Raw genomic sequence first — 11,476 nt, forward strand, 5'->3', positions numbered from 1 at the left:
GTTGTGGGAAGGCTGATGTGGCTAATTAAATCCGTCAGGTATGTAGGCTGCCATTGACTATTTGGATTGTAGGTCATCTTAGATGTGTGATCCCCGAAATTTTTTAAATAATCTATATTACCACTCGCCATTATCTTAGGCTGAAACTTAACACATGAAAAGAAAAGGGCAATGCCCTCTTGACCAAATTTAGGTGCTAGGTTACCACCTCAATGCCAAGTAACCTAAACAAAGCAAGGGCAACACCTAGTCTGCTTCATCCAACCGGGCTTAAGGCTCAATCAAGCCTACCCAATGAACCTTAGAAAAGGATTTTGAATCATCTTCTTATCGAGCTTGTGACTGAAATCTCTTAGGATTACCTTTTCGGTTGTTGGTCATAATCCTGTTCAAAATGGGAGAACTACTAAGGCCCCAAAGCTACGATATTCCATTCTCAGCCGTTCCTGAGTATGTAGATATGAACTTAAAAGGATATGATATCTCAAATATGAAATTTCCTCTGGTTACAGAACATTTCCCTGCATCATGCATAAATGCAAGTTCTTGTGGTCCACTGTCACCTAGATTCCTCCAGGCCTCTCATTTCGACATCCACTGACTTCCAACATTCTAACCCATCGAGGAAATCGCGGTCAAACAGTGGCTCTTCGCTGTCTAATTGGTCGAATTTGGGTCAGCCATTGCTCCCTCAACGATGACAGAAAAGACAGCACCAGCAATCCTTCCTTGTACTCAGACAAGGTTTTGAAGGTGGGAAACACACTGTTACCCACCTTTGCTGACATTGAAGCCTACATTCGGTTTCAAGTGAACCAGTAAGGGTAGGGAGCCAAAGCATAAAGGGTTTCACACAGTCCAGCCCCAGCCCCAGGCCCAGCCCCTAATCATTCTCAGCCTGAAGGGACTCTTTGACTGTTAAGAATTGACACTATAATCATTCCCTTAGGTGAAACCACAAATTCAATGACTTGATACCATAATCAATATGTTCCCTGTACTGGCTACCAATTTCACATCAAATATGGGGTTCTTACATAAACCCATATTAGAAAAAAAAATTATTAGTTTCCTTTTCCTGCTTTATGTTACAGTTTTGTACTTGGTTGATGATGAAAAGCTACCCTAGTTCTTACAAACAGTATCTAGTGAACCTCAGCATTATGAATTGGGATTTGATTGAGATCAAAGCTAAAACTTTCAATCCAATGAGTGAGGTCTCAAGATTCCAAAGTCAATATGTAATACAGTATATTAGCAGAAAATAATAACATTTCAAATTGTTGTCCATCCACATCCTCCTTTCACTAGTTGGAGCAATCCATACTATGCTTTTGCTTTGCCTTGCCTGTATAAATAGTTGAACACCAAAAAATAGGAATCAGAACCCATTTCTTAGTCCTTCATACTGGTCAATATTGAATAACCAGATTTACAAGCATCTAAAGGAGAAGATTCTTATTGTGTTACATACATAGCATCTTGTAACATGGTTGCTTCAATGCTGGATCATCAGCTGGTGCCGGAGGATCCTCTCCGAATATCATCTCGCAACTCATATCTTCAAAATCTGAATGCCAAAATATTCATCATTTAATCAGGACAATATATAGTATCGAGGAAATACAAAGGTTCAGTAAGGTATGAATATTTTGTGAACCAAGCAAATGTCTTTAAACACATTCTAAAATGTTATGCAAACCACAGTTGCAGAGTTATGTTACTTGAACATAAACTTTGTACTCTCTATACATAATTGAGTGAATTTTGACCTTATGCAATGGATGGTAGACTGCATTCCTATGAATATTACATCATGCATGCACTACTGATGGATAGGAAGTCAGTTGGTACTGCAGCTATTGCCATGATATGATGTAATATACACATAGGGGGTCCATTCAAACTGTACAGGTTTTAAGGGGTTGATGGACAAAGGTTCCACCTGAGCTTTGAAGGGGTCCAGATGTACCCTAAGTGGTATCCGTGTGGCCCCCTCCATTGAGTGACACTTGTCTAGACATGCTAGTGCATCTACTGTTTTCCTAAACCCTTTTGCTTTTCTTTTTCTTTTTCTTTTTCTTTTTTTTTTTTTTTTTTTTGGTGGTGGGGGTTGAAATTATGATAATATAGGTTACTTACTGGGTACCATATTGATTGGCATCCCTAAGGAGTCCTTAATGAACCTTTGAGATGGCATCTTGCAGAGGTTGATGCACATCCCTGCACACTTAGTCTCCTCCAGAAACCTACAAAAAAAAAACAATGTTAAGATGATGATCATAATGATGGTAGCCCAACTTGATTGATGGGCCTGAATTGCAGCCCAAAAACTAGTTTTCTAATTTGTATGTGCTTTAAATTTAATGGTTTACCTGCCTAGATTCTTTTGGATGGTGGGCCAGAATTTAAAGCAGTCAACAGTATCGATAGTTTAATACTACCTAGGTGGGACCTGATGGTTGAAAGTAATTTTACCTGCATTTCTTGATGTGGACCACGTTCCTCTCTGCTTTTCCATCCTCTGATTTCTTTACCTTTTTTATGAAATTCACCAAAATCAGGGTTAGTTAATCAACGGTGGTTGAATCAGCGAGACATTACATGATAAACATTTGCCATAATTAAGGTTAATAATATATCAAACTTATGCGATTAATGAAGATGATATGGATTAATTTTACAATATAAGCACAACCCCTCCTCCTCCAGGCCCAAAACTTCGAAAACTTGGGCCCCAACATGGACCCAATGAGAATGAACCAGATTATACTGGGTTGACCCAGATGAAATCATTGGCTTAACCAGAGACAGAGATTTCATTAATTTGAGAATAAATTTTTTGGGCCAAACAGAATTCTATCAGAATGGTATATATGATTTATACCTGACTGTGTCCAATGAGCCAAGCGAAAAAGAAGGTGGTGAAGATAGCAAAGCATTCCCTTGTAAATTTGGACTGTGGAGTCAATGTCCTGATCTGTCTTTCATCAACAAATTACAATGAAGATTAAACTTTCAAAAATGGAAAAATCTTCTTGTAATTTAGGTTGTTGAAAAAAGAAATTATAACATTATTTTTTTACTCTTTTAGTATAACAAATTTCATTTTCAATGAGGGTAAATCTTGTCATTTCACATGAAAAGTGACAGCACTTGAAAATGTGGATAAGTCACTTTTATTTTTTATTTAAATTTTTTTATGAAAATCTTCAAATTATTTTGAAAAATCTCTTATTTAGTAATTATAAAATAAATTTTGGAAATAAGATAAGAGCAATTAAAGAAGGTTATAACTTCTCATTTTACCACCTTGGTGACAACAAGGTGCACCAAAAAAATTATACAAAAAGGTTCATCAAGAGAAAGCGTTATTCCAACTTGATGCGGTTGGTTAGCTACAAGAATCTTATGTTAGCAAATACACACCCCTTTCATATATCATGTAATATTTTTTAAAGCTTCATAAAGATGGGACTGTTTGCTCTAATATTTGTTTGAAGTGAAAGGAATCCACACACCGCCTACATGTATTGGCATCCAAAACATCGAGCCAATAGGTATACGGAAGGTATTGAACCGTATACAAGAGACCCACATAGTTAGAGAACAGAAACAATGTGAGAGGGCGTGTAATACTGGCAGTGGTTCAATTTATTTTCAAGTTGAAAGAATAAAAGATCTCGTAAAAACTTGTTTTATATACCAATTTTCCTTTTTAAATGATTTTTTTTTCCTTGGAGAAAATAGTGCCTATGAAAATAATGAAAACCTTGGATCTTCATTATAGTAACCTAGTTCATCATTCTAAGAGTGACTTATATATTAGTCCATTGATTGCCTTTATCATAGTTACAAGTAATAGGTCTAATTCATATCTAATGATGATGCTTATGAAAGAAATAGCATTAAATAAATAAATTAATTAAAGGAGAAGAAATGAAAAGAACTAACAAAGGCAAACCTCAACAGTAATGATGTTGAGGATGATATCATGAAAATGAAATCTTACTTGAGTACCTAATAACAACTCTCTTCCTACTTCCTCTAGAAGTTTCAAGTTTAATAAACACCATATCAGTTTAAACAAGCAGAGAAGAAGAAGAAGAAGAAGAAGAAGAAGAAGAGAAGGAACTTACCATGGAGAGGATGGGCTGTGGGAAGGCTCTCTCCAAAGCTCCAACCACCACTTCCTGTTGTTCTTTGGGATTGAAGCTTTGCGCCGCCGCGGTAGCCGCCTCCACTAAGCTATCATAGCCACTCTTGTTATTTCTGATCCCTGTATATGAAGATAAATAAAAAGGATAAGAATAAGAAAAGAGTGTAGATGAATGATCATGGAAGGAATTGAAATGAAAGAGATTGAATGAAGTACCTGTTGTAGATTGGAGAGTCTGAGAGAGATAGTTAATGGCGATAAGATCAAACCAGGTGTCCTTATAAGCAATTCCTGGGTCAGTAGATTTGGAGATGGTATCTGCAGGCCTTGCCAACAATACTCCAACAATTACTGGAGAAGACTCTTTCTTCCGTCTCACTTTTTGGCCACCTCTTATAATAGAGGAAACAATTATATGCTGTGATACAAGCTTTGCTTCCATATGAGAGAGGGATCTAGAGAGAGAGGGGATGTGAGGAGGAGGAGGTGTAGCAATGGAAAGGAAGCATGGACTCAAGAAGGAGAACAGTTGAGATATTTATAATGGGTAGGGGAATCTAAAGAGTAGAAGAAGAAATGGTTGGGAACCCAGATCACCTATCAGTAAGGGTAGGCTTCACATATGGCCTGTTTCTACCAAAAAAAAAAAAAAAACATATGGCCTGTGATGATATGTACATTTTTGCATTCAAAAAATTGGGCCAAAAGCACTACTGGAGTCCAGTTCAGCTGCACTTAAAGTAAAGAATAACTACTCTCTATGTATAGTCATATAGTAACAGTCTGTATACTATTTCGATGACACGTGTCCAATAAAAAGACAAGACAGAAGGGAGTGAAGACATTGAAGCTGGATCCAGTTGTATACAATTTGGATGACATATGTCCAAAGAAAAGATAGAAGGGAGTGAAGCAATTGAAGCTGGATCCTCTCGCATAGGTGACTTTCTAATATGGGATTTTATCATTCATAGGGTGACAGATGATCAGAGTCAATGATGTAATAATTGGCTGCTCATGGTTTAAGCACCTCTTGGACGGTGGATTCTCCTGTAAGGATAGTATGAATGGGAAACGGATAGTATGAATTTAGAGTTGGAAACGGATAGTAAGAATTTTTAACTTCAAATGACACGGCTAAAAAAACACTCTTAAATTATCACGCTATCAGTTAGAGTTGGGAGTCTTCACTTTAGAAACACATTTTGATAAATGCATCAGATTGTAGCTTAATTTTGGGGTCCATAAATTGAACATGAGTTGAAGGTCATATCATGATAAATGTAGTCCTTCAAGTTAACTTTAAATCGGTAAAAGAATCAATTGATCAAAGTTTGGAAGAGAGAGATATGATCAATTAAAGAAGGCATTGCATTAAACAAGTCAACTGTCAAAAAACCAGAAAGAAAAAAAGGGAACTTGTTTAGTATGGACATGCTTGTCATTTGCTTTTTTTTTCCTATATCTTTGAGAAACAAACGACAATACAAATTTAAAATGGTAAATTATAAACCTTCTTCCGCTTTGGTTGGTGAATCTCTAGCTCAAGCTAGAATTCTAACTAAGTGTTGTGTTTCAATCGGACTACCAGGTCTTGATTTGTTGCTTAGTGGAGGACACTCCCACCACAGACAGAATCATTAGCATCATCAAGAATATTAAACAGTTAATAGTTTGCAAGGAAGTTTTGGTTTTGTTTTTCTTATCTTCGTTGTCTCTGAAGCACGAAACCCTCATTCCCATATTATTGTCAAATGGGTTTTGAAATCCCCTACCATGCATTGTAATCAAGTCTTTGCTCAGTGTGGCTTAATATCTTTTATCATGATGGATTTGTGTATAAAGGAAGGAAAAAAAAAAAGATTTCACCAAAAGGCTTATGTCTGAGCCCTGATATCTGAGAGAGTCGTTTATCCAAAGGCCTACTACTGTTATGCCATGCAAACTAACCCTATAGCGAGGTGAACAATGATTTAGTGACCAAACTGGATGCCTGAGTGGGCTGCGAATACACAAAGGTGGCGAAGTGAGCAAGCATACCCATCCCATTATCTATAGGGTTTAACACTGGCTTGCCAGGAAGACTACCTGCTGCACCAAATTAACTCCTCATGCACCTCCATATCCCTTGCAAATCAGAAAGCAGGGAGCCCCTTAGGATGTGTGCCCAGGTGCTCCCAACCACCGGATGCTCACTACACCCATTGCAGCGCTGGAGACGATCTGGACTGCCTGTGGGGCAGCTGGACAGTGGAGTACTATTTGCTGGCTAATACCAGGTCAGATAGATGAGGCACATATGCAACTGGGACAGAACAGATCATATCAAACATAGCATTAAATTCCAAAATGACATCAACCAGTCATTTTCCATCCATCTACCGAATTACTTTGCAAGGACAAATTTCATCCCAAAAACAATAACTGGAACGGCATAAGAAGACTCCATCAAATCCAGAAAGAGGTGTTTTATCAGAGCACAAAGGGAAACAAAATTTAGCCTCTTTTTTCCAGCACAAAGAGGCAAGTATAAGGCTCCTCTTTCAGGCCCGTAGTGAACAACTAATAGCTAGTAAGCAATAACACATTTGTAAGCACAACTAACAAATGTCAAGGAAGGAAACGGAGTAAAGTAGATGAACAAACAATATTTCAGTTTCCCTGCTCTAAAACAAGCTACCAGTTCAATTAGAGAATCTACCAGCAAGACAAGAATTAGAAGTAAATTGAGAACCCTGACAAATCCTACCAAATCAATTCTACACAAGATCATAAAAATGACAATAATCCGAGCCCAACAAATCCCACCAGAACACATAAATCCAATGCCAATGTTTAGCAATTAAAACACAAATAAAACTGGGAGTCAGAAACCTACAAGAAGGGAGTTATGAAACCTAACTAAGTTGAAGATTTTCAATCCTTAGAGGATTTGTTAATGAGAGATTTGTGGATGTGAGGAATCACACCCCCACCTGCAATTGTGCCCTTGATCAGGGTGTCAAGCTCCTCATCTCCCCTGATAGCCAGCTGCAGATGTCTCGGCGTGATACGTTTTACCTTAAGATCCTTGCTCGCATTTCCTGCCAATTCTAGGACCTCTGCTGTTAAGTACTCGAGGATAGCTGCAGAATAGACTGCAGCTGTGGCACCAACACGACCATTGGCTGCAATCCTTGACTTCAGCTGTCTGTGAATTCGGCCCACTGGAAACTACACCCACTCAGAGAAGATAACACTCCAATTAGTACCAGCAACAAGTACTCTATGTAGTAGTGCAAGATCATCCAGAAGATTAACAACAAACTCAGCAGCTTAACTGATTCAACACAAGTGAATTCGAAGCAAAGGATCCTCCTAGCAAGCAGATATAGGGGCCATAACCCAGTAAAAGTGCCACATCAGCAAGGTCCTAGGAAGCATCAACTGGACACAACCTTTGGCAAATTTTGCTGAGAGGCAACTCTCAAAACTCATATTCAGGTCTCCATGCTAGCAGCTCAAGCATTTTACCATCACACCAAGCAATGGCCCCTCTTAGCAAGGAGATCTACTATCCCCAAAATAGTCATGAGCAATAATCTGAAACCTGGCTTGGCCCCCAAACCAAACCCTTTAGTTAAAGCAAATCAATGGAATCACTCAGAAAATAAAAGCAACCAGGTAGGGATTGATCATCAGTTTCTGTGATCAGTTTCAAACATTGCAAGTCAACCCAAGGCTAGGACAGGTCTCAAAATACTGATAGTGAAGATCCGACCCCAGTAAATTCAAATATGCAGATGAGATGCAACAAGGCCACCTAAAATTATGGAATTATTAGTGCCTAAAATAAAAGAACTCAAGTAAAAAACTGGACTGGAAAAAAAAATACTTCATTTTTCTTCATGTAATAATAAAATTCTCACAAACTCATAATATATATATATATATGCTTGATGCTCTGCAGATCCCAGCCGCATGATAGTTTGATATATGGAAATTGAAAAACATGGCAGCTAGTACACTTTCAAAACCTTTCATACATTGACTGACCCCTTTTAGCCAAAAGAATGCCTAGAACAACTAAGTTCTCTTTTGGCTAGGCAGCATAACTAGCTCCATAGTTTTATAAACTTCTCAATTGTCAGTTACGCAGTCTCAGTTCCAACAAACACAGTTATCTCATGCAAGTGATGGTAAACGTGATTGATCATTGGTCAAAGTATGTTCCACTAGGGTAAGAACTCAGGCTTCACAACTGAGATGATGGTTTCCACCCCTAGAGACGGACGAGGAGGGATGCCAACAAACGGATATGAATTAATAAATTTTTTGCTGCACCAAAGTTCTACACACGGTGATTGATTAAACATCCTCTCCATATATTGAAATACCTAAGTCTACCATCATTATGACTAGCAAGGAAAATGTGACTCTATTACTTCCTTTTTTTCTTTTTTTTTGGTGCGAAACACTACTAATTCAGTTGTTAGTAAAAGATAAGACAAACTCAATTGGTGGATGACAACCCAACCCCACCCCTAATGCAAAACAATTATGCTACCTTTTGTAAAAAAAAAAAAAAAAAAAAAAAATACTTGGGTATAATGATCTGCATACCTATAATTGTTGATTCCAGAAAAACTAACTCTATATTACTGTTGAAACTAAAACAATTAACAAGATGTACATACTATTAGTTGAACAAGATTGTCGACGTGTCTACTACTATTAATCTTCGTCATACCAATGAAAAGAAAGGAATTACTTGGAAACCAGTATGACCATCCACATGAAGTGTATGCAGGGATGTGGGATTAGCATCTGTAATCTGATTCAGCCTGGCCTGTTTTCTAATCAAAACCCATAACACAAGAGCCAAACTCAATAACTGAGCCCATCCACTTCTCAAACGCAGAATGTTACACTTGTCCAAAATGACTACTAATGACCATGTCAATAATCTAAAGGATAACCAAGACATGTACCTACAGATCCAAATCAACTAGAAGATCATAGCTTGTCGTTCCATTGCCCCACAATTTTAGCAACAATCAGGAGTTTCTTACCATTGAATCTTTACCACTGAGAACATACAGGAAATATGCTTCACCCTTCTATACATCACAGCCATAAGTTTTTGCAAACCATAAAGCAAACAAATTGGGCAGTCAAAAGTCCAGCACTAAGCATTTGTCAATGAAAATGTCACTCTTGACGAAAATCCACAGTTGGATTGAACACAATCAAACCATGAAGAGTATGACAAGATAAACCCCAAATGTATGAGAGCCTTCAGAATTTAAATTATACCATCCAATAAAGAACTTTCCATTGGACAGACAAACAGCAAAGAGAATGGGCGTTACTTTGCCCAGAACAAAGACTTTCTTTAACTTAATGCTTTCCGCACCGAACTTACTCATATAGCCCCAACAACCATGAAAATTGATGAACTACTTTCCCCATTTTTTGACATCACATAAGCATACATATGCTTTACTTTTCCCATCATACTCCCAAAGCAAAGAATTTCTGGATTAAGATCACCAGAATAGTGAACTTGGGAAACAAAGAATTTATGGGGTCTCAAATATTTGAACCAGACAATCTCCTAAAGCAAAAGCCAATCCACCATCACATTTCTTGTTACCACCCAAGATATTACCTACATATAAAGCCCTGAAAGTAGCAGTTTATGCAGATCACAACATCAACCAATAGATCATCAATATAAGCCATCAAACTCTTACAGTCAGAAAAAGATGCCCAACTTGACTAGAGAAGCATCAATGTCTATGGCATCCTTATATACACTCTAGCATGATACGAACTACCTCAAAGAAGTACAACAACTTCATCAAAATTGCACTTTGTTCTCAATCCCTAACAATTGTCCAACTATTTGGCGTTGGTCACAATATGAAAATTTTAACTTTCACATATTAAACTGCACAATAAAGTCTAAAAACCCTCATGATAAATCTATATAGAAACACTTCCAGAATTCACTACCAATCACCTTGGAAAATTCAGGTCCAACCCTTTCTCATTATCTTTAAAATTGAAGTGAAAACCGGAACTTGGAAGGCATGGCCTCCTGCTAACCACCATCAACCAAACATTCCTAACATCTAGATGAAAGCCAAGCCACCAACTTTCAACCAACAGAAGCAATAATCAAGCATGGCCGCATGAGATTTGAAGGGTATCCACTACATGACGGCAGGACTAAAATAAAGGTTGTTACACTCAACATAGTCGACCACCAACTTTTAACCAGCAGAAGCCATTATTCAAACATGCTCGAATGGGATTTGAAGGGTATCCACCATATTATGGCCGGACTAAAATTATGGATGTTGCACTCAACAGAGTCATCAGTGCTACATAGGATAAAATATTAAAAGGAGCAGATTTGTGGACAGGCCTATTAAAAGGGTATCTATGGATGGCCCACCTATTTTTACCACATAGAAGGTCGATTGGACTAAAATTTTGTAAAGAGATTGACCCAAAGGTCCCCTGATCGGATGTCAAATTTCAACTTAATTTGAGTTGACCATGTGGTAAAATAAATTTAAAAAAAAAAATTCTAGGACAACAAAAAAGGTGCATAACAATAAATGGAAGATATATGATTGAATTTAACATAAGATTTGACAAGTGGCCCATCCAGGTCATTCTCCAAATATCCAATTATTAAAATTATTACTGCAAAAATCCGCATGGCACAACGAGGTGGGTTACCCATTCTCTGGGACGGACTTTCAAACCTCCCAAACTCCTAATTCTGAAGGTAAAGGTTCAAACTTGGGAGATCTCGAACTCTCGCAAGTTCATAAGAATTGGGTCTGCCGTTACCAACACTGCAAATTTTTGCTGTAAGAAGAACCAAGAGCTAAAAATTGACATAGGAAAACAAGAAGGGAAAATATTTTTTTCTTGAGGTGGGAAGGGAGTAACTGTTGTATACCTGAAGACCAGCTCGGGAGGACCGGGAGACCGGCTTCTTCTTGTCCTTGTCTTTGTTGGCAGCAGTGGTCTTTCCCGCCAAAAGTCCCTTCCCTCCTTTTCCTGCCATTTCCCTGCAGAAAAAAGAAAAATGGAGGAAGAAAAAAATATGAGAAATACAGAAAAAGGAACTGGTTTCTTGCCTTTCTTCTGCTCCTCTATGATAGAAAGCCCCACGAGAATTAAATAAATGAAATATCTAGAAAGAGAAGAAGAAATAATGAAATATAAAAGAAAGATCTAAGAAAAAATATATGAAATAAACCGCTAGTAATTGGAAGAAATCCCACCTGCCTCCAATAGTAGCTTCTTTTTTTTTTT

General features: G+C 37.8%; 3 protein-coding genes across 8 annotated transcripts in view; 1 reads left to right on the forward strand and 2 right to left on the reverse strand.

Annotated features, from left to right (window-relative positions):
• The window catches only part of LOC122089968 (glycosylphosphatidylinositol anchor attachment 1 protein), an 84,302-nt gene that overhangs the window by 39,935 nt on the left and 32,891 nt on the right, over window positions 1-11,476 (forward strand). The gene's annotated exons all lie outside the window — the stretch shown is intronic.
• Window positions 1,162-5,463, reverse strand: LOC122089970 (beta-carotene isomerase D27, chloroplastic). The gene is made up of 7 exons (XM_042659758.1): window positions 4,376-5,463; window positions 4,140-4,279; window positions 2,888-2,980; window positions 2,479-2,537; window positions 2,143-2,249; window positions 1,475-1,570; window positions 1,162-1,348 (listed from the first exon to the last, which is right to left on the reverse strand). The coding sequence occupies exons 1-7, from the start codon at window positions 4,599-4,601 to the stop codon at window positions 1,308-1,310; spliced, it is 762 nt and encodes a 253-aa protein (XP_042515692.1). The 5' UTR covers window positions 4,602-5,463; the 3' UTR covers window positions 1,162-1,307.
• The window catches only part of LOC122089971 (probable histone H2A variant 3), an 8,463-nt gene continuing 3,779 nt past the window's right edge, over window positions 6,793-11,476 (reverse strand). For all 3 annotated transcript variants that reach the window (XM_042659761.1, XM_042659760.1, XM_042659762.1), the window contains exons 2-3: window positions 11,118-11,229; window positions 6,793-7,372 (exon numbers count right to left, since the gene is read on the reverse strand). In XM_042659761.1, coding sequence (XP_042515695.1) covers window positions 7,076-7,372; window positions 11,118-11,225 — 405 coding nt within the window. In that variant the 5' untranslated portion in view covers window positions 11,226-11,229 and the 3' untranslated portion in view covers window positions 6,793-7,075. The remainder of the gene's footprint in view (window positions 7,373-11,117; window positions 11,230-11,476) is intronic.

Source organism: Macadamia integrifolia, chromosome 9 (assembly GCF_013358625.1).
Source record: "Macadamia integrifolia cultivar HAES 741 chromosome 9, SCU_Mint_v3, whole genome shotgun sequence".
Classification (NCBI taxonomy): Eukaryota; Viridiplantae; Streptophyta; class Magnoliopsida; order Proteales; family Proteaceae; genus Macadamia; species Macadamia integrifolia.

Coding starts and splice junctions, on each gene's coding strand:
- LOC122089970 (XM_042659758.1), bottom strand. CDS start 4,601: ATGGAAGCAAAGCTTGTATCACAGCATATAATTGTTTCCTCTATTATA. Junction 2,538..2,887: donor GGCTCATTGGACACAGTCAG/GTATAAATCATA, acceptor TTCATAAAAAAG/GTAAAGAAATCAGAGGATGG. Junction 1,349..1,474: donor ACCATGTTACAAGATGCTAT/GTATGTAACACA, acceptor CTATTTATACAG/GCAAGGCAAAGCAAAAGCAT.